The sequence below is a fragment of the Balearica regulorum genome, chromosome 2 (assembly GCF_011004875.1).
Source record: "Balearica regulorum gibbericeps isolate bBalReg1 chromosome 2, bBalReg1.pri, whole genome shotgun sequence".
Classification (NCBI taxonomy): Eukaryota; Metazoa; Chordata; class Aves; order Gruiformes; family Gruidae; genus Balearica; species Balearica regulorum.
Genome location: NC_046185.1, coordinates 12577832 through 12605517, shown reverse-complemented (window position 1 = coordinate 12605517; position 27686 = coordinate 12577832). Strand labels below are relative to the sequence as shown.

The following is a 27686-nucleotide window of genomic DNA, read 5'->3' as shown; positions in this document are numbered from 1 at the left end:
GAAGCTGATAAAGCAGCACGGCACTGAGTGTATGCAAAGTTTTTAAGAAGGTTTAATTCTTCTTGACTTTAAGTTTTCTGTAAACTTTTCCCCCATTTTTTAAAATTATGTTAAAGGCCCAGGTTTTCATCTAGAAAATGGATACCAAATGTTCTTGCAAGTTCTGATCTTTTACCTTTTTTACCTTTTCCAAAGGTAAAAAAAAAAATCATCCTGTTTAGACAAAAATAGGTTAACTTGCTCTCTGCAGAGCAAGTGCAAATTTTCTGTTAACAGCAAAAACCATGGTAGAAAGAAACCTCAAAATTTCCCTTTGATTGGAGTCTAGGGAGTAAAATAAAATATCCCTGTTTCCTTTAATAAAGGTATAAAACTTGCTGTTACCAGAGCAACGACACAATAAACCCCAGATAAGGCAGATCCTCAAGGCTAACATTACCCCAGCTCTGACTGGAAGGGGTTGCAAGCAAGTGCAGTTGCTTGTAGCAAACTCGATCCACCCCGATAAACCAGTCTGCTTCTTGTAAGTAAAACAAAATCCATTGCCCCACACTGCCATGAGAGGCCGTGTCTTGTTCAGGGCAAAAACAGCCCCTTACCCAAAAGCTGACAGCCAAATTCCAGCTCCTCTGTACACCCGACAGGGCAGCTCCCAAACATTCACACACCATGGGGGGATCCAATGGAATTAGGCCTGGAGTTAAAACCAAAGGCAAATGCCAAGCCTCCCTTTTGACTCTGGCCTTGGTCACAATTCTGTGTTCTCTACTACCATATTTTGATAAATACAATGTTTTTGCAGAGGTGTCGTGTGCATCTCCCACACAGCCACTGCACAGCGGGGTTTGGGCAGTGCCACGATACGCCCAGATGCAGTAGCTGCTGCCATAAGGCCACTGTCAAGGTTACTAACTGGGACTCTACATATTTTTCAGCAAGGCCAAAAGAAAAATAAAAAAGAAGGATAAACCCCGAAAATCGCAATGTAAAACTGGCATTCATAAAACCTCATTATACCTATACACGAGGGAGCCAGTTGGAAATGCAGAGGGGAAAAAGAAAATAGCAGTTACCTGGGTGGCAAGACCTAGAATATAAAGTGCTTTGCGCTAAGCAAAAACTGTCAGACATTTAAAAAAAATGAAAGAAACCCACCAATTACTTGAAAAAGGGGGGGGGGGGGGGGAAGTCATTTCCTTAAACCTATTAGTCTTATTGAAATCCCCTACTCTGAACCTGTCTCTCAATGTTTGCCTGCATGCCGTGTATACATTATGCATGTGTATGCCAGAAGCCCTGAAAGCCCCGACAATTAACAGCAGGGCCTAAGGCTTTACTGGATTCTCGAGCAAAATGCAAGCCGGCAAGTAGAGGATACCAAAGCAGCCTGATTATGTTTCCATCTCGGTGGTGTATTATCTGGCTAAACGTGCCTGATGGCATGCAGGAGATTGACACCAGCCTTGTGTGTAGCTGCTTCACAGGGAAGCTTAAGACACTCCTATCAAAACACAGCTCAGGAAGAAAACACCTTTTCTTTTTTTGTGGCCAGCCTGGCCACAAAGCAAGCAAAATTGGAATAGTCACCAAGAACTTCCATGATTATTTACTCCCTCTTTAAAAATGTTGTTCTCTTCAAGTCAAGCCTATTTAAATATGCTGTAACAGCTCACTTAAATTGATTGCTATATTTGTTTGGTTGAAATCAATGCAGTCTCTTCACCTGGGCACTTCTACACTGGCCAAAAGTACCATGCAATGATTTTTAAAAACGTCACTGAATTAATATCTTGGGTGATGGGTTTTGTGGGTTGGATTTTGGTTTGGTTTATTTTGCAATTGTTAAAGAAAACCTTTCTGCAGTTTTGCATCAGTGACATGAATTCACGCATTACCTGCTCAGCTTGTGGTATCTTGACCTGTTTTCTGCAACTATAATAAGATCAAGCTGAAAATTAAGAAGGGTTTATTTTACCTGTGCTCCAATAGAATCTGCTTTTACCTTTCCCTGCTGAAGCCACGGTCGCAAGCTCATCTCTCTCTCGGTAACAACACAAGTCTTGGACATAAATTTAGTTGCGCCTTTGAGCTCTTCCAAAAAAACCCACTTCCACCACATCCCTGCTGAAACCAAAATCCCACTGATTCCTACCTACAGCAGAAATGCACAATGCCTACCACTTCACAGGACCTAATAACTGGGGTTTTATCCCCCCTCCAGCACCTGGGAAGCAAGGAAGCCATTTCGTGATGCTTGTAGGGACAAACCAAGGAGATGACACAGGAATCGGACCAGTGCTGCAAATACTGCAAGGCTCCAGTACACTGGGGAGCAGCTCCTTCCCCAAGACCTCTTTGTGTGCCACCTTGAGCCAGGCAGCCTCGCTGCCGCATCGTGTCTCGCCTCCACGTCTGCCATGATAGCTCTTGGCTTTGTCAAAGCAATCGTCAAGAGAAACGTTAACAGTGGTGGAAACCACATGCTAAAAGAGTCATTAAAACTCCATACTTGATTCAACATGTATTACTTTCTCAATTTAAACACAAAGAAACTGCAGGTGGAATTTGACATCTTTGCCTAAGAAGTGCTTTTGCAATGTAAAGCCACTTTCGAAGAGTAATAACACAGTATTTTTAAATGCCGCCTCTCCCAGAGCTTCCTCTGCGCCTTCTGCAATTTTCGATTTCAACTGGCTGATAAAGGAAATCAATTTTCCCCCCTTAAATGTCAGGGTTACTCAGGTTCCAGCATTATCTGTGAAAGCAGCAGGCCTCCTCCACCTCTGGCCCTGCTCAGAGAAGAGCCACTACAGGAATCTGGGTCACAAATCCTCTTTTTAGCTCCTCATGGGTTAAAATAGAAATCAGTTACAGTGCGGGTTTAAGTGGTTTTCTTGAAAATTATTAATGGTTTAATCCGGGAACTATTTCCCCCAAAATAACTCCGTGCTTAATTATTTCTTCACCATTGGATGAAGAAATTTGACGTGTCTTTGGTGAAATGGGTGTTTCACCATTACCGTACAGCATCCATGGCGTCAAGTTCCCGCAAGCTGCTTAGCACGGCCAGCCCTCGGCTGCTTGCCTGCCCACCCGCCCATGGAGGCATGTCACCAGTAAGCCACAACATGCCATGATCCTACCCTACTGCTTAATTAGTCAGTTTATAGGTGATTAGTCACCTGATCCCAGGGCTCAGCTCCAGCTGAACACAGGCAGGGAACTGCCTTTTTGCCTCAGGGCTGAAAAACAAAATGGTGCCTCGTGCCTGTCACCAACCTAGCCAGTCCACAATTAGGGACATGAAATAACTTTCCCTCAGGGACAGGCACCACAATCACTGTTTGAAAGGCATCAGGCTGAGCTGGCAAAGCACCTGCAACTGCCAGACACCAACACCCAGACCGGCCAGCATCCGGCAGACAACATCCTCCATAGTGGCAGCTCCTCGGGAAGGGTCCTCCCTGCCTGCCGCTGAGGTGGGAAGGAGAGGGGCACCTCTTCATTCAGTGAAACTCCATCTGACACCCAGACCCATGGACGTGGGCAGATGTTTTAATTTTTGTCTTCCTCACCATTCAAATCTATTTTAATTGACAATAAATTTCATCTTCCCCAGTCAAGTCTGGTTTGCTCATGACAGTAACTGGTAAGTGATTTCCTTGTGTCAACCCATGAGCTTTTTCATCTTATTTTCTCCCCCATCCCACTGAGGAGGAGGAAGGAGAGAGCAGCTGAGTGGGTGCCTGGCAGCTGGCCGAGGTCAGGTCAGCTCACCACACCAGGGAGGAGCAGGCAATGCTCACTAACAGGCAGCTTTGGAAGGAACATTTAAACCCTGGATGGATGAAGAACCCTTTTATTGTTTTGGTGAACCAGCACAGCCACCCTACACAAACACAACTCTACAAGAGATTTATTAAAGTTTGTTTTTCCCTTCCTTTCAGGCAAGCAATCGTGCAGAAGGAGAGAAGAGACCCATATGAGAAACTCAGAGATTTCTCAATGCAGGAAGGGTAGACTTGCAGCAAAGGGTCATGTTTACTGAAATTGTTATTGACTACATCTAATGGCAAGACTAGGAACCCAGATTGTTGTATTTATTTAAGATTACAACTTGAGTATCAGCAGTCTTCACAGTTTAAAACTGTTCTGTCACTCCTTCTGCTGAGAAGTTATGATTCTTTTTTTTTCCATTAAGAGAAAAGATGCTTCCTTCCTTTAGTAATTTATTTCCATGCACCCCAACTCCCACAGACGAGACGCATCACATCTTCTAAAAACCTTTGACAGCATTCTTTTAAGTACTTTCATTTATCAGAAAGGCTTTTCAGCCCTATTATCAGCTCTTGCTGGGACACCGAGTACAAAGGCAGGAGAAACAGTTTGGTATCTTGTTCACAGCAACAACCCATCTAAACTTTTGGGACAAGGGGAAGAGCTGCTCTAAGGTAAAGCAAATTCAGAATCTAATTTTGGTTGTTGCCGCTAAAGAGGTAGGAAAGAAACGGACAAGGCAGGCAGTGCCTTGGTTTTATGTCATCGGTTATCAAAGCAAGAGTTGTACGCCTTCCAGAAGAGTACTGAACAATGACTATCTGCAGACTTCAATAAAATGGAAAAAAAAAAAAAAAAAAACCAACCCACTACACAAGCTACAGGAGTTAGGACTTCTGCACCTCAGTGTAGTTGTTCAGCTATGACCAGCTAAAAAGCCAACTGCCAAACACACATCACTTATCAAGCTTCACAGCCTAGTAACACATCTAAACGCCACACATCTATCTTTGGAACAAAATCTGTAACTTTGCTCCTGCACGTGTCCTCTTAACCCTCCGAAGTAAATTATGCTGAAAACAAAAGATTTTTTGATATACTTTTATCAGATTTTTATGAATGTCTCTTTTCTGTGGCATTCACTACGCTACCTCCAAGTAGCAAAGAGGCTTTATTGTGCTAGACACCAAAGTCACAGATGTTACACACAAAGAATGGCCTGGATAAGGAAGTATGGTTTGCACGTAGAGACTATCACTTTTCCAGGGGGCCTTCACAGGCCTTTCCAGGCAAAAACAGGAAAAAGTGGAAGGGAATAGGACAGGAAAACAATGACAGGCTGGGGGGGGCGGTTCTGGCCACAGATGTCTCAACACATGGGAAGATGCAATGGTTGACGAGCAGTTTCCCTTCCCAGCTAACATCTGGCACTGGAAGTTTTTCCTCCTTTCTAAAGGAATCATTAGTCAACTGGGGAAGAGGGCACTTGGCCAGCCACAACTGCAAGAGTTACAAAGCGCTACCAAACACTAACACTGCAATCCACAGATTTAGCCAAGTCAATGACTCATGAATAGGATTGCCTAGTCCTTTAATAAGCCACAAAAGCTCCTGCAACACACAGGTGAGCCGAGAATGAACATCATCTTACACAAAGGTCATAATTGCTCTTCTCCATCCAAAAAAATTCTGCTTGTTGGCTTTGCCTCTAGCTTAAAAAAACAAAAACAAAACTAACAATTCAAGAGCCTGTCTCATGAAGGTTTCTAAGCTGCATCTATTTCCCAATGACTCACCAGAACAGTCTCAATCTTTCAACTGACTGAAACGTAAGTTTTGTTGGTGAGAGAGACTTCACTGCATGTAGACATAGAGGTGTACACAACACCTATTCCATGACTTCTTTGGTTTCATTTATCTCATTTCAAATATACAAAATCATAGAATGGTTTGGGTTGGAAGGGATCTTTAAAGATCACATTTGATCACTGAACATGAACGCTTCCAAGGACAGAGCATCCACAATTCCTCTGGGCAAACTGTTTCACTACCTCACCACCCTTCTCGTAAAAAAAAACCAAATAAATCTTTGTTATATCCAATCTAAATCTACCCTCTGTATCTACCCACTATTTCTTAAATTCAAAGTCAGAACTGAATCAACAAAGTCCCAATACCGATTTCAAGAGCATCCCATAGACTGATGTTGTCTATCAGCTGTTTACTAGTGGTGCAGGACAAGAAACAATCAGTTTTACTTGCTGCAGAGAAGCGTCAGGTTGGACAATCCATCCAACTGTAAGACCAGTTAATGGGCAACTCTGAAAGGTCAGGGAGCTTCCTTTCTCTGGAACTCTTCCTTAAAGAGTAATACATTTATATAGAGCTCTTCTAGGAAAACGTAATACCCCCACACAAGGCAAGGAAGGGGGCTACCTGACTGCAAAGTCCCTTCTGTCTTTCTAAGCTAAAGTTATTGCCATGCACAGGGAAAGCTTGAGCTTCGCTGCAGCAGCAAAAGGGACTTTCAACTCGTGCAGAACACTTGCTGGGCCAGGAATGAAAGTCATCAACAGCAAAAGACAAGACATGAACTTCACAGGATTTCACAGCAAGAGCTGAACACACGCGTTACTGAATGGAGGAAGAGACAGGTACAAACTCAAGGTTTAAGAGATTACAGTGCATGCAAGTGAAAGTAAAATCATGTCAAAGATCAGATTAAGATGTCACTTAACCTGTAACTACCCTTCAAGGAAGAAAGCAGGGGCAATTAAAATCAAAGTCTTGTACTCATACATCTATTTCAATTATTTCTGCCACTTGTTTAGGGAACAGCAGGGTTAGAAACGAGTTTCCCTCAGCGTGCACAGTATAAATAGGCATGCCAAGCTTTGCTTTCACAAGGTGATACATTATCACAACATTGCAAATTATGCAACAAAACACTACTGAAGACATCTCGTATGCTATTAAAAAAACCTGTCAACTAGATATTTCTTCTATGCATCACAGAACCACTTGTTTAATATTTTCAAAACTGTTTGGTTTTCAGTCTAAACAGAGCATTAGGACATTGAGAAAAACAGATAATGGCCCAGTATCTTGAGAAAGTCAAGACTAAAACCCAATCAGGAAAGTCCAGCAAAGGGTAATCACTCCACAGGGAGAAAAAACACATAGATATCAGTTATTTCTACATTCCCAAACCCACCTGAAGAACTCTAAGGAATGCCCAGTTCCCTGAGCACTGAAATGCAACACTTCTTTGCAAGAACACAGGCATTTTTTCAGACCTCACTAACCATTTAAAGGGAGAGGGAACCTAAGTCTGGTACCATTCTGTTGTTGGAGCTCTAGAGTCTTTAATTTGTATTATAATAAAGCCTGCACCACACTAACCCATTTTTAAACATGCCCAGTGGAGGATACCAGTTGCCCCATGGTTGTGACTTCAGTCCATAGTACAGCAAAGACCTGTGAAAACTCACCCTCCCTTGGTAGCTGCACAGCATCCTGGCTTACAGCCCAACTCGTGGTCCCTACAGACGCAGCAAGGAGGCCCACGTCAAATCTGTACCGTACACAGCCCAGTTTCATAGTTTGTACAACGAAGAAACTCGGCTCCAAAGCAGCCACTTTGTGGTTTAAATCCAAGATTGGGTAATTTGCAAACAAAAGTTATACTGTGAGAAAATACATCATGCATAAATATACAGTCTCTCCCTCTCTAAACACAGGAAGTTATTCACAAGGCGCAGGGTGGGGAACAACTAGCCACAGCTTCTAGAGACGTTTTATCCCGTGCTACATTAAAAAAGCTGGACATTAAGTAGTCTTCCAGAGGAAGCGTTTAGTTCCACATTCTTCCCTGCAGGTCTAAACAAGTTTGCAAGCCTGAATAGCAGATTTCTCCTCAGAGACTCATCAATACTGCCTTTCATCCACTCAATCATTAAGTGGCCACTGTGCATACTTGGCAGTTATTTTCTAAACCCACAATATTTCAGCTCGATCAAAACACAGATAATTAAAATATCAGGAGGCACTCATTCAAGTTAATGCCAACACAGGACAGCCTCAAGCCAATAGCCCTGTGTTGGTAATGCCACCAACACCACTGGGGTCTCATCATATCTTCCCAAGCAAGGGGAAACCTTCATTTCTGAGCATCCATTGCTTGATCTCAGCACAATCTCCATCACACAAGCAGCCAAAACAATCTCCAGGACCCAAGAAGTGGCATTATCTATTGCCAAAGTACTGACAAGCTGTGGAATGAGTTGACCACAGAAGTATCTCAGTAGTGAAAAGGCAGTAACCAGGTAGCAAAGTTTAGGGCTTTATGAACTTTGGCTCTTACCAGACAATGAAGTGCAACTACGGGCTACTTTCTCTCCATTTCACTCATGAAAAGAGAAATAATCACTGTCAAGCTCCAAGTTAGACAGACGGATTGCTCATGGGGAACGAGCATCCACAAGGTTTGCTCATGGACGATTTTGTTAGGAGGCATCTCATCATAAGTAAAGTTTTATTAACAAAAAAAATGCCAAATTAAGCCACTACACAAAGGGAGACATTGCAAAGCACAGGTGACTTATGTGGCAAAAAAAATCTCAGGCTTGGGCAAGAAGCATGGTGGCAGTTTGTGGAAGTCAAAAATGGGACCAAATCTGAACCTTTTTGTACCATGAACCAAGTATCTCTAGTTACACACTCATTGCTAGCATTGCGCACACCAACAAAAGTTCATTCCTGCAAGTGTTCTTTTTAAAAATATCTGAGGTGATTTGTCAAATGATGTTTGTACACTAGCATCCTAGAATTAAAATTAACTACACAACACTTACGGTTGTTGACCAGAAGAGTGAAAAATACAGAGCTCACACACAGCCTCAAAAGACAGATGGCCAGATTCTTCATGATCTATCAGCCTATGGTTAAGATGCTCCAGTCAGACTTCTCCACTAAGAAACTGAGATGTCCTGTAATTTCAGTTACAAAATAGGAGTTCAAGACACTCGTGTTGAGAGCTATCGGTCATTTGTAGATGTCATCTCTTCTGCATGCAAACACTGGGTTATAACAGGGGGGGGAGCAGCAATACGTCTTAAGCAGCAACAAAGTGGTGTGTACGTGTGGATAGAAACATGTATTATACTGGAAGCTTAAAAACCATCCCCTCATTAACTCTGTGCTCCAGATGCATTCAATTCCTTCTTGTCCTAGGGGAGAGGAGCAGAAGCCACTGGACCTGCAGCCATAGCTTGCCTTTCTGAAAAATGGGAGCCATTCTTTGGTGCTAAGTCATACACAGAGCACTTTGAAGATGAAAGCTGCTAAGGTCTTAACCACAAATCTACCAGACATTTTGTCTCCCATCCTTCCAAACATCTCAGCATTCAAAGCTGTCTCTCAGTCCTGCAGGAAGAAGTCAATCAACATCCTTAAAGGTCAGCACAGATGCCAGTGAACAAGGCAGTGCTTGGTACCTTACAGCATCAAGGCAGACATAATTTTGAATTGGAAAACAGACACTTCAAGAGGGAAATGCATTTCTATACTAGCCTCTTTGTGGTACTAACCCAAACCCCTCTGTACCCCTACTTCAGCCTTCTAATACCTGAAGGAGACATACAAGAAATCTGGAGAGGGACTGTTTACAAGGGCAGGTAGTGATAGGACAAGGGGTAATGGGTTTAAACTAAAAGAGGGTAGATTTAGATTAGATATAAGGAAGAACCTTCTTCATTATGAAGGTGGTGAGGTACTGGCACAGGTCACCCAGAGAAGCTGTGGATGCCCCCTCCCTGGAAGTGTTCAAGGTCAGGCTGGATGGGGCTTTGGGCAACCTGGTTTAGTGGAGGGTGTCTCTGCCCATGGCAGGAGGGTTGGAGCTAGATGGTCTTTGAGGTCTCTTCCAATCCAAACCATTCCATGATTCCATAATCTTTGCATGTTCTGAAGCAGACCAAAAACCTTTTTTGCTCTCTGCCCTCAGGCTTTCCACTCATCGTCAAGACGTACTGTCTCTGGGTAGACCATGAACCTTAAAAATGTTTTTCAGAAGCTGAAAACACACAGGCTGTTAAGCAGAAGATGCTATTTACAGATTCACAGGAATAGTCCATCAACTGTAGCAACTTCTGTGCTTTGAAAAAAAGAAAAAAGCTAGAAAAAAAAAATTTTGGTGTTTTTCAAGCATTTTATATTGAAGATTTTCATATAGCTCCTGCACAGTCAGAACTGAGGAAGGAAGCAGCAAACTCTCCTGGCTATCACCCTGTTAGTATTAACCAGCGCCAAGCCTGTAATTACACAGACTTCTTGTCCTCCAACATTTGCTCAGTCAATTGTGTTTCATGCAGCGCTGCACAACTCCTTCCACACTTACAACCTCGCAAACCCTATTATGCAGCTCTTGGCGTCATGCCAGATCCAAAAGGCATACTCTTAAAAGACATTAAAAATCCTTGCCCTGGCTATGCCACAGAATAAGCCAGCCTCGTACACACTTACGTAGCGAATGTTCAGCAATTATATGAATTGTCAACACTCACACAAGAGTATTTGGATCAAGAAAGAACGTGTCCCTAAAAATAAATGATTTTTGAGTGCATTCACAGCTATGCCCTGTTGCGTGAACGCCGGTATTTAAGCAGGCATGCAGCGGCTCTTCCTGCACCATCAGTCAGCCTTCGCTGCACGTCAATCCCTCCTCCTCCGAGATGTTTACAGAAAGATACTGCAGCTGCTTGGAAAAGGCAAGGAATTTCAGTGTACACAAACCAACCATTTGGGCAAGCAGGTTGTTGGGAGGCAGCTAAGCCCAAAATGCCTTTGGCTTGGGTCAAGCCTTTAAGAAAAAAAAAAAAAAAAGGAAGAAAAGCTGCACAGAGCAGAAATGAACTCATTTCATGCTTTTTGGGGAAGGAGATGAAATGTTGATTCGCTAGGTTTGGAATAGATCAGCTGCCCTAAAGACTGTCATGCAAGGGACATGCCAGTGCAACACAGCACACGTGGAAAAGGGAGGACACAGATGCCCTTTTCTCTCCAAGACTTCACCTGTCTGTTGCACGTGAAACATCTGTTTCTCCCTACAATAGTTATCATTCCCAACAGCTGGATGGAAACTAGACCTTAAAATCATTGAACTGAACATTCCTAATCTCCACAGAGATCTTAAGCTTCAAATAAAGCACAGCTGCAGAAGAGCTGCCGTATCAAAACATGGCAGGGTAAAACAAATTGGCCCAGATTCTCTGATGCACGTGGGTTTTCCCTTGGATTAACACAAGTGCAGAGAACCTACAGATGGACTTGCCGTAGTAACTGTCTCAGCATTTCTATTTGTTCCAACAAACACTCTTTTTCCACTCAGTTTATATTATTTGCATGAACAGCACAAGGCCATCCCTCACGAGTAAATCAAGCCTACTTAACAAATGGCTTTTAATCCTTGATGTGGCCACCCCTGGCTCCATCTTCCACAAAAAGCAAGATTAAAATGCTGCTTCTCACCGGTCACTTCCTAACAGGAGATAAGACGTTGCAAAACCATAAATGTTTCTCATGCCCATATGTTCACGTCTTTGACCAAGAGCTTTGCATGGCTGAAAGCAAAGGTGCACCAACCACTCTCTCGTCCAAGAGTTCCAGCAGCAGCAATGGGGTGAAGGGAAGAGTTCACCTCCTTTATAGTATTAAAGTAGAGGTTATTGTTGATTTTACTGAGTTTTCAGCTAAACAGCTATAAATAAGACACACACATTTAAAACAAAAGAAATGCTAAAATTTTCTAAAATTTCATTCCTCCTTTGGGAGCCTTCCCCCCCCCCCCCAACAGGATGATGTTTGCACTCCCCCCCATACTTGCACATCCCTCACATGCAGGGAGATGAGCGAGACCAATTGGTAATCTGCACCAGATCCATACATATTTAGTAAAAACCTCCCACTCGGTATAAACAAAGTCACAAACAACCTGTGTTGTCCAACTGCTCTTAATTCATCTTCCCTCCATGCCGACCTCAAGAGTGTCGGGTGCTGTACCCATACAGCAAGCCCCTGCCCTGCCAAAACACATGCTGGCAGATGAGGCAAGACAAAGAACATGCAAAAAGGAAAAGAACCATCATCAAGCAAGTGACGAGCTACAAACACTGCCAATTTCAATGTTTTCAAAGGTGTTTTCTTGTTTTCCTTTTTCCTTCAGGATAGCAGAGAACAATGCAATTAAAAGGAAGGTAAAATCAAGACACTGAAGGAAAAGCAGCATTAAAGAGAATCTGCTCTGCCTGAGAGGACGAGATCTTTTAAAAACCATCCGCCACAGGCCCTCCCAAAAATTACCTGCACTGATTTGCTTTGCACTACGAGAAATATTGAAATTAACAGCACATTACAGCGTTTCTTTTCTCAATTGCCAGAAATGAGTTACAAGCCATTCAGATCAAATACTCCCTTCCCACAGGGAGCTACAGAAAGTACGCCGCGTTCAAAGAGAAACTGCACAGCGTTTGCATGTGGCACACAAAACTACTCCTCTGAGGGGACGTGCATGTTTTATTTTTGCTTTTATAAACTTTGATTGCTTTGAAAAAGATCTTGCATAAGAGTATAACAAATTGTAAGTACCACGTATTCAGTGACGTATCATAGGAAACACCAGGGCTGTGACAATGGACCCAACTTAATGATGGGATGGGCAGACTTTTTCCCACCTTTATGATTTTTTTAATCTGATCTTGCAATCTCAAAGCATCGAAGCCCAATTCTAGCACGTAATTCCCATTGTGGACTTTCCATGAACAACCCTGTCACCATGTATAGCACACAGTACTCAAAAAACATGACCCTTGTTTTGCACAGGAGACATGGACTTCCCTTGTCAGGAGACTGAAGTTCCAGCTGTACATTAGAGTGCTGTATAAATGGCATGTTTATTATATTTAACTCAATAACATCATTTCTCTAAATCACTTAGCTTTATGTCACGTTATTTTGGAGCTTGTTTTGTTGAGTATTAACCACAAAATTATTTTTGGTGGAGGATGGAGATAGATTTGTGGTTTCTGGAGAAAATATTAAAGGCAGTTCAAGACACCTCAGCCAGCAAGAGATAATCTTGCTGTCAAAAATTGGGATGCGTTAGTCACGCTGGCATATATTGCCCTCATTAAGTTTTAAAGTTAACACAGTACGGAGACAAATGGAAACAATCACATTACTCCAGATTGTAATACCAGTTTCTGTAACCTTGTCGAGATCAAGGAGAGCTCAAAATTAACAACAGGTACACCTGAGCTAGTTCTGTGCTGGTGTGAACAAAGAGAAAAATCAGTCCACACGTACTGTATCTTCATCACCTTGGCTGCAGCACCCATCTGCATCCACTGGCAAGACTTCAGAGTCATTTTAATATGCTGTTGATTAACCCTACCATCTTTACAACTATGTTTAAGGCATGGCAATACATATGATAAAAAGAACCTGCAAATTATTTAGTTAAAAAAAAAAAAAAAAAGGCAGATGCTGCAGCAAATCCCTCAGCACTGCAGGGCATGTGAGGCCTTGATCACAGCCTGCGATGAGAAATAGGCACAGATAGTGCACTTAGGTATGTGTGGGCAGACCCCTACACAATGTCTCCAAGATTCTGCCAGAAGCCTGCCCACACAGACCTGACTACGTGAAACAGCACTTAAAATGCTATTTTTCACTTTACTACTGAAGGTATGATTAGCTGTCAAAAATAGCTACTTTTTCTTAGAAATTGTCATGATCCTTTGTGCACAATTCACAAAGAATCCTAGTGCATCTCAGCAGCCATACAGCATTAGCTGCATCCAACTGAACTACAGGTTCAGTTCTACTCATGCTAAATAAATGAGGAGGGTTTTTTAACCGTAACAACCACCACGCTGCTCGAGATCTGCTGTGATTCCTTCCAAACCTCTCCCCCCTGGTAATTGCCAGTTCACAAAACAGGTTCCACTACTATGGAGGATTAAGAAAAAAATATTCACACCTGTGCCCATCTCCATAAGCTCATGTCAACATGTTTCTGATGAGCAGCATTCCCATACAAGTAACAATATGTAAGGAAAAGAAAAAAATAAATCCACATAGCAGAGGCCCATTTGCTTAAGAGCAAGGAATAGCAAATGCTTCACTTATAGAAAGAAGCAGAGAATAAACATATTTAGTGTCCCTCTGTGCTGAAACCCAAACCTGTGCTTCATCTGCAACAGAACATCTCCTGTGCATTCCCTGCACAGCCCACTAAAATGATTCCAGGATTTGTGATCGTTTCCTGCTTTTCGGGGGGGCTGTTGTTTTATCTTAAAGTGCAGTCGTTAGTAAAAATGTAAGGGGGCTGAGAGCCTGAGGAACACCACCACCAGGTCTGCAGCATTGTCTTGACAGATACACACACCAACACACACACACGCTCTCTCCCCCTCCTCTCTGCAATCCGCCTGCTCTTGACAAGCCATGCTTTTAATTAAACGTCTCCTAAGATCTCTTGAGAGGAAAGCGCATATGAACCCTCGCCAAAAAATAACTTATAGCACAAACAGCTTCTCCGTCCCCCCCAAAATACACTAGAAGCCATTCACATCTGCCAGGCTCCCTCCTAAAGCAGACCCCGTCGTCCTCCTCCACCACCACTACTTGGTGGCTCTTTCTCCCGCAGCCCTCCCTGCTCATCGGCCCTGCACCGATTAAAACACCCCAAGAAATCCCGTGCCCTTGGCCAGGAGAAGCACAGTGGCTGCCTTTAAATTATGGCGGTCCCCCCATTATCCAACGCTTTCCTCAACATCTCCTGACAACTGCATCCTTCCCAGCCAGCCCTAGGAGGAAGACAAGCTGCCCTTGTCCAGGGGAACACTGCAGTATTCTGCAGTACAGCCGCGCGCCGGAGGCAGGGCGCCTCGAGCCCTGGGGTTTGGGGGAGGCATGACTGGCAGAACATAGCAAGGCTTTTACGCTATTTATTTCCATGAGCAAAGGGCGGGAGGCATCCACTCATCCAAAGAAAAACCTGCAGAAGTGCCCTTGGCTGCCAAGGATAGATGGGGAGTGCTCCTCTCAGAGGGACCCTCTGGCAGGAGGGATCGGCACAGCCTGCGATTTCTGGTTGCTGATGGAGAGGAGACCCGGCAACTTGAGACCTTTGCATTTATCCACAGAAAGAAGCAAATACCACTTCCATAAGCACACATAGTACGAAAATAATACCACATAACCGACTGAGCAGCAATTTTAATCCAGGCACGCATCAACTTTTGAGCATCTCCAGGATGAAATTTTTTCTCCGTGGCACAGAAATCCCCACATTGCCCTTTCCAGCCCCACCCCACGGTTGACATGCACCGTGCCCATCTCCTCCACATGACGCTCCTGCCTCGCTGCGTTTATTCTGCTAGTGATCTGACAGCCCAAACCAACCAAAAAAAACCCAAAAAAGTGGAGGAGAAAAAATAAAATTAAATGAAAAAAAAAAAAAAAAGAGACAGGTTTGGAAAACGCTGACCCTGGTGCAAGATAACAGCTTGCATGTTTGAGCAGGGGAGACAGAGAAAAGAGGGAAGGAGGGAGGGAGAGATGGTGTCCTGCAGGCAACTCGTAAGCCCCCAGCCACAGGGGTGAAGGATTTACGAGCAGCCCCTCGCCAGGCTGGGGACACGCACCCGGCAGCCGGGCAGCGTCCGGGCGGCAGCAGCAGCCCCGGGCCGGGGTGGGCTGGGAGGTCGCGCCACCACCACCGCCCTCCGGTGCGGCGGCAGCTCACGGTGCACAAGTTTCTCCGGGCCAGGTGGGGAGAGGTTTCCTCTCCCCTGCCCCCCCCCCCCCCGACCCTTCAGTCTCTTACCTTCATGTCGCTTATGATGGTCTGGAAGAGCCCTCCGAGCGCACTACATTCCTTCTCTATCACAGCCTCCATTTTCCTCGCTCGAGCACACTGGAGGAGGCAAACACTGCTGCAATTTCTCTACTAAGCTAAAAAAACCCCTCGACTACCCGGTGTCCAACCTCACGCAAAAAAAAAAAAAAAATTAAAAAAATGGGGGAGGGAGGAGCAAACAAGCCGATGTAGGCAACAAGGGGAAAAAAAACCCCCAACAACAACACACCTGAACCCCTATCTGCCTACACCTCTGAAAATTTAAAAATGAGGAAAAAAATGAAATCCTGGCGCCTCTCTCCTACGCGCACCTCCCCGCCGCGCCGAGGAGCACCCGGGGACTGAGCGCCGAGCGGGCACTACCCTCCCACGCGCGGGCAGCCACGAAACCCATCTCTGCGCATAACGGCCCGAGCCCCGGCGGCGGCCCCGACCGGCGCCTCCCGGCACGGCGGTGCGCTCAGGGCAGCGGGAACCCGCAGCCCGCCAGCTCCGCGGCGCTGGGCAGACGCGCACACACACCCCAAAAAAATAAGGGGGGGAAAAAAAATATATATTTATCTGTATAAAAAGAGATGCGACTGCGCGTTAAGCCGCTGCTCGGGGCGCAGCCTAGGGGGTCTCTGCCAGCCCCACGGACCCGGCTGCAGGTAACGCACCCGGCCCGCCGCCTGCCCTCTCCAGGAAAAACCTGCCCGCCCGCCCGCCTAGCCGCTCCCCCGCCGGCGACGCCGACGCCCCCGCCCCCTGCCCGACCCGGCCCCGCGCTGCCCTGCGCCCGCCCGCGCTGAACGCCCCGCCCCGCCCCGCCCCGCCGCGTCACCAGCGCGGCCGCTGATTGGCCCCGGTGTGCTGGGTCGGCGGGTTCGCGCTCTTCTGCCGGCGCGCGCTGCCGCGATACAGCCGCGAGGCCGTGCTACCGGCGGGAACCGGGGCCGGCCCTCGGAGCAAGCGGCGTCCTCAGCGCTCGGCGAGCACGCCGTTCCTGGGGGGACGGTCACCGAAATAGCCCGAATTCGGCTGTTTCTGGTGAAAAACATCTGCCTCAGCCCACCGGTTTAGAGCGCCCGAGCGGGAAGTACTCGGCAAAGTGACGAGCAACGGCAGCTAGAACCCTGGCGTAGCTGCAGGCATGGATTACGTGGGGCCGTTTAGTCATCCTGTCCCACAAATGCAGGACGGTATTTAAGGGTCTTAGGGTAAATTACATAAAACGTGGGATTTTAAACGTAATTCATTTTTCACATCCACTGTGCCAAATACTGCAAAACGTCACGCTCAAAATGATGTATCGAGACGTGCAGCCAGGCTGTGACCCGCGTCCTGCAAGCTCCCGCGGGTGCCTGTCCTGGGGACCTCAGCGCCGTCCGCTAAATGCGCCAGGGTCCCCGCGACTCCAGCACGTGCCCGCCTGTTTTGGGGAGCTCAGGCCTGGCGACGCGCTGGGGAAACAGGCCGCATTGCGACGCGATTCGGTGAGAGCCGCGTGTAGAACCAGAAAACGTAAGTACGGAAGAATAAGCCTTAGACCTTGAAGTAAGGGAGGGGGCTGTCTTCATATATACATACACACACAGGTACGTGCACGGCCATGACTGAGAGGGAAGGTTAGAAGTTTGAGTTACTAAAATTTATCCTACAAACTGCTGAAGAAGAGCCTGTGTATTTTGCTTCATTTCCACCGGTATCTAGGTACGTTCACATCGCGCGTTACGTTCTCCGTGTTAATTTAGCACTGAAGGAAAAGGCTGGACAGGTGCCCTGGCTCCAGCAGGGCCGTGGCGTCGCAGGCTGCCGCAGCAATTTCCCCTCTGCTTGTTCCCACTTCACTGCAGGGAGGAAACACCCTCCCTAGGTCTGACCGAGAGATTCCTTTTGTGGCTCTGTGTGACCCTCGCTCCCACAGACCAGCCCAGAAAACGTCCCCAGCGGCTTGTGATAACGACACCTGCTCATCACGCGCGGAGCTTCAGGTGCCATCGCATAACCAGCGTGACAGCGTTCCCCTGGGACAGAGTCACATCCAGCAATTCGGCAGGGAAAGTTGGTGGCCTACTTTGCTTTCTTCAGCCGCTCTGTTTCTGGGATGATCCTTGTTTTAGCACAAGCCGTATTTTGGCTAACCTCCTTTCTGGGAATGAGAATTTCCAACGTAAAAGGTTGCAGAGTGCGCGATGCGCATGGGACGGCAGGGAGAAGAATCTCCTAGAAAGAAAAGGCTGTTGTTTAACGACTGCGTTAACGCTTTAGTTAATAAATCAGGGTTGTCTGCTCTGTAGCAACAAGTCTTCCTACAGTGATGAAACAGTATGCAGGCATACAAGAGAAAAATGAAGGATTTCAAGCCTCGATAAATTACAACACGTAAATTAGACATCGAATGTAAGAGAATGGGGTTTTACCTTGCAATTGTGAAAGGAGAAGCCGTGCACATTGCTGGTTGTGATAGGCAACTTGCTAAACCACCGTAACTCGAGTGTGCCCGGTCACAACCTAGGGAGACATCATCAAAACTGTTCAGGTGGCATATTTTTCTGTCAGAAGCTGCTAAGTCTTGAAAAATGGAGACATGGTGATTTCAACAAACTTTATATTCGTAGGACAAAAAATCAAAATGCAAACAGAAAAATATTTGTTCTTTCCAGTATTTTTTATTTCAAAATCTATTTTGTTAAATTTTCATTGTATATATCACTTAGAATAATGATTGTGTTAATTTGATATTTTAAAATTTTTGTTTGTTCATAGCATGACACAGATAAAAATTAAGGCAAGGGCATATAACGTAAAGGCATCAAAACAGGGTCTTGATAATTGATTTTTTTTTTCTTTTGCATTGAAGGAAATTTCAGACTTGTAATTTTATTCTGCCTTTTAGTGACTTCTAATGATAGAATTTTCTGCGGGATGACAATTCAGCTTCAAGCAGCTCTAGAGTGAGAGTTAACAGTTTTGTTTAAAGACCTGAGTCCAAATGGTTGTTTAAAGTGTGAGTAAAAAGTAGTTTGGTGATGTTGCGGTAATGTCGGGTTACCATCTGTCACATTATTTCTGGGATCTGCTTGATTGATTCCTAGCAAATCGCTTCCTGCAAGCATTAGTTGCAAAACTTTATTGCAGGCAAAGGCTGTTTCTGTGCTCGTGAGCCATCGTTACTGGGGAATGTTTCATTACCAAGTGATGACATTCTGTAAAATATCCTGGTGCATGGGCAAATGCCAGCACCACTTCTTGATGGTGGGATGGCCGAGTGGACCTTACTCGGCAACCTCCAACAGACTTCAACCTTAAAATTTGTCAACGGTGCGCTAGTAGCCCGTGCTCTGACATCCTTCAACACGTTGGGTGCTCTGCTGACAAGAAGCCTATTCCACTGAAACCACAAGAAGGCTGATGGTTAAGAAAGAATTTCTGCAGAGATAAGTGGGCAGGTTGAGCAATGACTTGGTCACTTTGGCTGGCCTGGATTGTTCCTACTTCTGCTCCCATGCTGAGCGCCAAGGCACCAGGTACAGCCGGAGTGAACAAGGGCACAAATCCGTGAGGGTCTGGAGTCCGCAGCCTGTTCCCAGGTCTGCCAGCGGACGTGCCTTATGACCAGAGTGCATCCATTCACATTCCTGTGCCTTGCTTTCTCTTTCTGTAAAATGAAAATCCCAATTTTTAAAAGCATTCTGAGTGTTTTTGCATCAAGCACGAGTGTGAAATGTCATTGCAATCAGGACAAATATATACTCTGTCAATTTGCCGTAAAACATTTAACTGTGGTGCTTATTTAGGTCCTGATCTTACAAAGATTTAAGCCCACTTATGAATGTGAGTAGCCCCGTGGAAGACTAGATTACACATGCACTTAAGTGTTATCAGATTGAAGTCATAGAACAACAATCACAAAAGGTACTTAATCACCTTTAAATTATAGTGTTCCTAATTTAGCTAATGTTATTCCCCAAGGAAAAATTGCCTCATCTAGCATACAATCAAGAAAGAATCAAGGGCTGTTCCTTCAAGTGGTTGACAGTTCAAAAGAGATATGATTTTAAAAAAATAGGTTGCTAAAGGCTGAACTATTTAATTGAATTATCTCTTTAAGAAATTGATGCAAATTAATATTATAATATTCCATTATATTGCCACAGAATCTTTCATCCTCAAGCCTTCATAAAATATATTAAACTTGAAAAACAAATGTGTACTTTTTTTAAAATGAAACCAGTATTCTGTCCCTGTTTGAGGTTTTCTAATAATGATTTATATTTTGAAGGATGATGGTATTTTCCTCTTTATAGATTGAGAAAATAGAGTCCAAGAGCTTCCAAGAGAAGGAGTCCTTGACATGATTCCCTTCAGTCCTCAAGGTGCTCACCAGGTACAATCCTGCTCTGTCGATAAAAGCAGATGAGCTTGCTTTACAATGCTTAATTGGGTGGAGAGGTAAGACAGCAGGCAACACAGCCAGAAAGATCACAAAAGGAATTCATGGACAATGAAGCAAATCTAACAGAATCCGTGTAAGCCAGCATTACAAATATTAAATAGTGACCCCTCCTTATCACTAGTGAAAAATCTGTATTATATCTGAAGAGGCTTAATTATTCACTGGTCATACATGGAAGTGGGGACCTGGCGAGGGAGAATTCACTTTCTGTCGGGAGCAGGTGTTTACAGTCTCTGGTTTCAGAACATGAGAAATAACAATGTAGTGGTTCTCCAGCTTTATTCAGGTTATTTTTATGTCCCAAATTGTTTTTAAATTACCAAGTAGCATTGCTCTAATGGGGGTACCCCTGCAATTGTTTCTGCTTGCTGCTTGCTGGCAAAAATAACAGCTGCTATTGTTTTACCAGGATTGATTTCCATAGAACAGCTCCATCTAAAGCCTACCTACAGGCAACAGCTCTGCAGCAAAACATCAATGCGGTCTCATTTTCGACTGTAAGCTTTTCTCAGAAGAAAAAAAACCACCAACAAAACATTTTCAGCAAAGTCCAACACGGGATGTCATTCATTCAGAGCACACAGAGGACAAGATGTTTATTTTTAAGGGACTAAATTAGTCTTCCACTTCCCCCCCTCGCCAATACCTTGGAAAAAAAAGTCCTTCCCCAGTTAACTCTGTGCACAAGGCACAAAAGCTGAGAATCGGGGTTTGCATGTTATATCAAAGGCTTTACAGATAGGGCACGTTTTTCAGTGGTGGAAATGCGAAATGTTCTTGCTCACGTCTGCCATCTCAGGCTGGCAGATTCAGAAAAGGCGTTCAGGTCTATCACCTCCTTCCAAGCAACGCTCCTGTCATCACTCTTAAAATTCTTGCATGATGAACCTCAGTAAATGGCCAGCGGGGTTCCCATGGCTGAGGTTACGTGGACACTTTCATCCTGTGCAAGCCACAGTAGCACCGATGGCCTATTTCCACACTCGCCGCTCAGCCATGGACTCCCATGTCACCAAAGCTCAGGCAGCCATATGATGGGTCACACAGGGACCTGACATTTGAAAACTAAGCCTGCAAAGAAAGATTCTTTTAGCCCAGAAGAGGACCCTGCCTTTTGTGTTTCATGAAGAAGGGGCAGCCTGTATAACCATCCCCATGTTCATTCAGAGGAGATACCTTCTTGTTTCTCATCTACAGCCAACACAGGTTTAAATATCCAGCACTGTTGATCTGAACCCTCTTTCAAACCGGCTTCATTACCTTGTATCACGTTCTGGCATGGACACATTCATTCCACAGAAACTGGCTTCGCTTTCACATTTTAAAGCTGTTTAGCTGATGCATCTTCAAGTCACGCCCTAAACTAATTTGGATAAAATTTCCTGAGTGCACCTGTGTAGACAAGCAGTAAGTTAAAAAAAATCAGCTTATACTTGCGGTTACATACATCCTGAAACGCTCTGAAGAAGTAAAGCCAACAATAGATGTCACTTCTGCAAATAGTTCATGTTCTCTTTAAAGCAACATCAACTTTGACTTCAGTATAATTACACGTATATGTCAAAGTTGCCTGTTGGGCTGTATCTCCAGCACGTATATTAGTCCAAGCCTTTGTCGGCCATTTCTCCTTTTGTGATATAAAATGGATCTGAGTTCTTCTGCATTTCCCATCAAGCAACAATTTTTAGTAGGTTACTGTTCCTGAAATCTCTGCGATCCCTATTTATTGGTACGCACAGAACTCAGCGTGTTGAAACACCTCAGGACACGGTCATGTGAAACATAATGCAACACTTTCTCCTATGAAAGAAAACATTATTTTTTGCCAGTCCATAAATCCAGCTTTTAAAACAAGCATTATATTCACAAAGAAATGGTTTAGAAAAAAAATAAAACCTATTTCAATAGGCAGACTTCCAACTCTGTGTAAGTGTGGAATAGTCGGGCTTTTTATTTTCCTATCTCTTTAGTTATATTTAGTGTTTGAAATTCTGATGAAAACAATTTGAACATTAATCCTGTTTTCCAGACCTAGACACCTGAGATGTCAGTAGGGAGAAATTGTCAGGTAGAGGTTTCTGCTGTAAGTCCAAGTTAAAGTTCTGCTGCAAACTCCATGGCCAGAAAGCATTTTGGGGAGATAAGATCATGCTGAGAGCCTGCTCTGTACAGTTTAAAAAAAAAAAAAAAAAAAGAAGAAGAATTAGAAACAAGAGGAGCCCTTCCAATGAACCAAAGAAGATGGACAAAAAGAAAAAATCTAGTCTACTGATCCAAATAATACAGGCAGACTAGCACGTACTGGAATTTGGGACTAAAACCAAAGAGAGCTGACATGAGGACATACTGCAGGGAGGGACAAGCACAGCGATGAATGGTGCCATTGTGTGACTATTTTAATTAATTTTTGTAATGAAGCCAAAGCTCTAATTTACCACATCCCAAAAGTAAATAGAAAAGGTTATGACCTTAATTTCAGAGGTGGGGAAGGAAAACCTAATTGTTAAGCAGTCAGCTGTCACTCGTTATTGCAATTGGATAGATCCAGTTGGTGTGTTACTATGAATAGTCCAGATTCAACAGTCAAAATAGTGGGTAACAACAGTTTCGTTCTCTCTCCCCTTTATCTTCTTTTCAAGTCTTTGATTAGTAACATTTTGTACCAGTTTTACCATGTGGATTGCAATACTCCCGACTGCACTGGGCTCTGAGTAAACCTGTCTGGGTCACATAATAGCCTTTTTTTGGTCTTCTTAGTAGGCAGATGTGTGCAACTTTCGCAGGATGCAGAACATACAGAGATAACAGGAGGTCCTTCCTGCTTTCTTACTTTCCGCTAGCCCTGAGTGAGTATATTCCTATATACTAGGAGCTAGAGATGGAAAGACAGTTTCTCAATGTAACATGTCTACAGTCTGAAGAAGTGCAAAGTCACGTCTGTTTCTAACCATAGCCAGTAAATAAATACAACTAAATGTGCATTATATGCTGTTCAAAGCATGCCTCTATTTGCATCACTCAGACTGTGCACAACCATCCCTGCACTTAACTTACGGGGTCATTTCTATGCACCAAGGGAAGGATGCACGGACAGATCTGAGATTGGTGTGAACTCCTTATATCCTATCAAATGCTGTACCTCTATATGTGTCCGCATAAAAAGAGTACAATACTGTGCGCTTGCTAAATTAACTGTTTTCTACTCAATCTTTTTGTTCTTTGCCCTATAATGCCAGTTTGAAGAGGAATTTATCCAGCATCAGAACATGGAGGATTTAAGGAGAAATGTTCATCATAAAAAATGCTGTTCTAGCAAGTTCTGCTATGGCAGAAACAAAGGAATGATCTGTGTTAGGCTGACTAGTTCAGACAAAGCATACCGGTATTAGGGTGAATATCCTTAGATTTACACCTATAATGTGGTAGCTATCATCCAAAATACAAATAACAGATAGCTCCTGCCCAAAAATCCTTGTGTTGAGCTTACCCTCCTTTCTCAGCATATGCAGAAGCAGCTGCCTTTATTGTAGAAACATTTCTTCTGGCACTGTCCTTTTCTCAATATGCCTACTCAAAATCCTGAATTACAGGGCACTTCATCTATAGTATGTCTTTAAATCTTTAGTGGCAACGCAAGTTAGTTAGGTGGTTGGCATCACAGTTTATGTCCTAAGCACAAAATTCGATGTGTTCTTCTGCCAGGAATCGAGATGAGGAAAATTCACCTGGTGCTTTCAACAACCGAGAATGAACCTCATGAATGAGTTTCTAAACTTCTGTCAGTACAGGGAAATAACAGATCTTCCCTCTTCTGCAGCTGTCAAATCAGGAGTGGACTGTCTTTTTTTGAAGGACATGTTTTAACGAAACACAAATTAGCACAAATCTTGATGGCCTGTGCTCCCCGACAGGATGATCTAACGGTGTCTTTTGACTTTGAAGGCTACGGCTGCGTGAATCAACCTCTACAGAAGACCCAGGGTTTAGCGCAAATCTTGAGAGACAGCTGTCAGTCTGACTGATGCTCAGGGATGATATACAGGGAAAGCACTGATCCTTTCATGCTCTTGTCCCAGTGGGTTGAGACACAGCAAGAAAAGGGAGAAAGATCCTGTGATATATGATCTGTGCATGCCCAATGTGCTGATCTCCAAAGCTATATCATCTCCTCTGAGGACACTAAGGCTGTCGGCAAAGGTAATATCTTTCATTAGGCCAAGTCAGATATTAGGAGAAAGTAAACAAGTGCTTGAGTGCACGAGCTTTTCCTAAAACCTGTGTAAAATGCAACAAACTTCAAAGCTAAGTGAAGACATTTAAAATAGAAAAATTATTTCTGGGTAACATTTGGCATTGCTCTCATGTGTGAGAAAGCAAAGCATCATTATTTAGAGGAGAGCTTCCACCTCAGTTTTGGTTTTAGGGCTGAAAATACCCTCCCCGGATATCTGGGTACTTGGTTGACATCCACATCTTTTGGCCTTTTGTGTCCGAATCCCATGGCAACGCTGATTTCCCAGCGGAGCAGGGATGGGTGATCAGGGCCGACGGGCGTTCATTCCAACCAAGGGAGGCTGCGGTACGGGGTCCCCTCCTGCAATGCCACTTGAAAGGGGGAGCAGATTTTACGCCCATCAGTTGCAAAAGGAGCACTTGGCTCCACCGCCAAGGCTGGCCTTCGGCTCTGTAGATCTCAGTCATCTGTGAGGAATTGCTGCACGCTGACCTAGATACTCCATCATCTGCTGCCGCGCTGGCTCAGTGACGAGGCTGCCATTTCCCTGGTCTCTGCTCTGCCCTATAACCTGCCTTGGAGATAAAAAACAAAAGAGGGGCAAATTAATGTTAATCAGAACAGCATTTTCCTCCCATGATTTTTCTGGAAAACAGAGTTTCCCAGGGAAATCTGTTGCCTTAATCTTCCCCTACTGCTCCCCTTCCCTGCCATCTCGTTACGTTGCTTTATCTCAGAAATCCTGCCACTTTTCAAACATATGCTGTCCTCAAGAGAAGAGAAATGTGCCACCTCCGTTCCCTCCTTTCCTTGCATCCATAGTACATCAACAGAGAGTGGGGAGAGCAATTTATTGGATAAAAAGGGAGGCCCAGAGCAAGGGTGAGCCTGGACCTCTGACAGCAGCCATCTGAGATGTCCACGTTGTGCTCCGGTGGTGTGTTATTAACAGGACACTCAGTCCAGCTTGAGAAAGTACAGCTGATAGTATGAAAGTGTCTTTGTAGCTGCTGATCTGTACTAGATAGGAAATGAAAAAAACCCAACCCACAAACCCTTAATTGCCTCTAGAATTTCACTAGAATCAAATTAGATTGGCAAATCTAATTTTTACTTTAAAAAAATTAACAACTGTAAAGGTACGTCTGGGATTACCAGGAAAGGGGAATGTTCATCTTTGAGGTCTTGCTGTAGAGGGCTACAGGGGCAGCACCAGGAGAACATCCCAGAAGGCAAACTTTGTCCTCCTTGTTTGCTTCATTTGGCAGTGTGAGGCCTTGAGAAGACACGGCATCCTGCAGCACGATGAAGTGCGGTACTGCGCTGCCTTGCCTCCCTTGGTAGTTCAAGGAGAAAAGCTGCCTGGACCTGGAGACCCCTTGGTTGAACCTGGTGCACTACAGACTGGTCTGAATAAAATTCCTGTGCTCCTTTCTGCTCTGAACCATGCAGAGCCACAGGCTTGGTTCTCTGCTCCTCCACGCTGCTTTCATGCAGCCTAAAGTCAATCATTTGGACTAATATCCCCAAACTCCATCCTTTGGCTTCCTATCTTCATTACAAGGCTCCTGCAGCCTCAGAGGGACTGGCCACCCTGTATGCTGCACCAGAGCTTTGGTGGCATCTGTCCAGTGGGATGGAGGATGTGGTTTTGGCTTGGCATTCGGTGAGACTGTGCAAACAGTCCCTCTGGTTGTTCAGCCTTGTATGACAGGAGGAGAAGCCATTACCAACAGGTTTGCTTGCAGATTGTTCAGATAAGTGGGAAGAAAATACTGCAAGGCAGAGCAATAAACGTCGTAATTCACTCGGCAGGATTTGCAGGGTAAGGTGAATAACGCAGAAGCAAGGGGAAACAATGCATCTTTATTCCAAGATATATAAAAATAAAACATTGGAGCCTGATAATGTCTTAGAATTAAAAAAAAAAAAATCCTGTAAAGACTGGCGTCTTCAGAGAAGCGAGGGATTCCTTGAATTCAGGAGACATTGTCCCTAAAGAAGGGGGAAGCAAAAAGGAGGTGAGGTCTGACAGCCCTGCCCTGCGCTCTATGGGGGATGCTTTTCTTCCTGAGGTGATAAAAATAACTGTTTTCAGAAGTGCTCTTGCTGATGGAGTGACTGTGACAAGGGGCTGGTCTGGGGAGCTGTCAGCTCCATTTTCACCCCATGCTACTTCTTTTTCCTTCCTCACTAACCTCTGATTAAAAGGGATTATTCTTTTACATCCACGGTCTTGCCAGGGCCAAATTCTCAACCCCCCGGTGAAGTCTGAGTGATGAGGCTGGGTGGGAAGAAGGACTGATGGGGAAGCTGGGTGGCAGCAGGACTGGGTGTTGAGAAGAGCTTCCCACGGAACAAGTGTGTACAAGATGGTTTCCCACTCCCTGAAGACTTCAGAGCATTTCTGTTGTTAGGGACAGGGGCTGGACTTCATCAGAAGACCAGCAGCATTGAAAGCCAGTGCCGGGCTGACTTTTGCTAAGATTGTCAGGTGACAGAAGACACAATGTTCTAAAATTTTGATGTCCTGTGTATTGGGTTTGTGTGGCAAGGCTTTGGTGGTGAGGGGGGCTACAGGGGTGGCTTCTGTGAGAAGCTGCTAGAAGCTTCCCCTGTGTCTGACAGAGCCAATGCCAGCCGGCTCCAAGATGGACCCGCCGCTGGCCAAGGCCAAGCCAATCAGCACCTCTGTGATAACATATTTAAGAAGGGAAAAAAATAAGTTAGAGAGAGCTTTTGCAGCCAGAGAGAGGAGTGAGAAGATGTAAGAAACTCTGCAGACACCAAGGTCAGTGCAGAAGGAGGGGCAGGAGGTGCTCCAGGCACCAGAGCAGAGATCCCCCTGCAGCCCGTGGTGAAGACCATGGTGAAGCAGACTGTCCCCCTGCAGCCCATGGAGGAAGGATGAGGGGGTGTAGAGATTCCACCTGCAGCCCGTGGAGGACCCCACGCCGGAGCAGGTGTAGGCACCTGAAGGAGGTTGTGACCCCATGGGAAGCCCAGGCTGGAGCAAGCTCCAGGCAGGACATGTGGCCCCATGGAAAGAGGAGCCCACGCCAGCGCAGGTTGCTGGCAGGACTTGTGACCCCGTGGGGGACCCACGCTGGAGCAGTTTGCTCCTGAAGGTCTGCACCCCCTGGAGGAGACTCACGTTGGAGAAGGCCGTGAAGGACTGTCTCCTGTGAGAGGGACCCCACGCTGGAGCAGGGGAACGATGAGAGGAGTCCTCCCCCTGAGGATGAAGAAGCGGCAGAAACACCGCGTGATGAACTGACCGTAACCCCCATTCCCCGTCCCCCTGTGCCGCTGAGGGG

General features: G+C 45.0%; 1 protein-coding gene and 1 long non-coding RNA gene across 17 annotated transcripts in view; one reads left to right on the top strand and one right to left on the bottom strand.

Moving 5' to 3' along the window:
• Nucleotides 1-16418, bottom strand: part of MTSS1 (MTSS I-BAR domain containing 1) — a 127638-nt gene extending 111220 nt beyond the window's left edge. For all 16 annotated transcript variants that reach the window (XM_075743339.1, XM_075743344.1, XM_075743354.1 and 13 more), the window contains exon 1: nt 15665-16418. In XM_075743339.1, coding sequence (XP_075599454.1) covers nt 15665-15736 — 72 coding nt within the window. In that variant the 5' untranslated portion in view covers nt 15737-16418. The remainder of the gene's footprint in view (nt 1-15664) is intronic.
• A 154-nt stretch (nt 16419-16572) lies between these two features.
• LOC142600307 (uncharacterized) lies at nt 16573-27193 on the top strand. The gene is made up of 4 exons (XR_012833710.1): nt 16573-16878; nt 18576-18686; nt 19987-20208; nt 20545-27193. It is a non-coding gene; the product is annotated as an uncharacterized LOC142600307 (long non-coding RNA).
• The last annotated feature ends 493 nt before the right edge of the window (nt 27194-27686 follow it).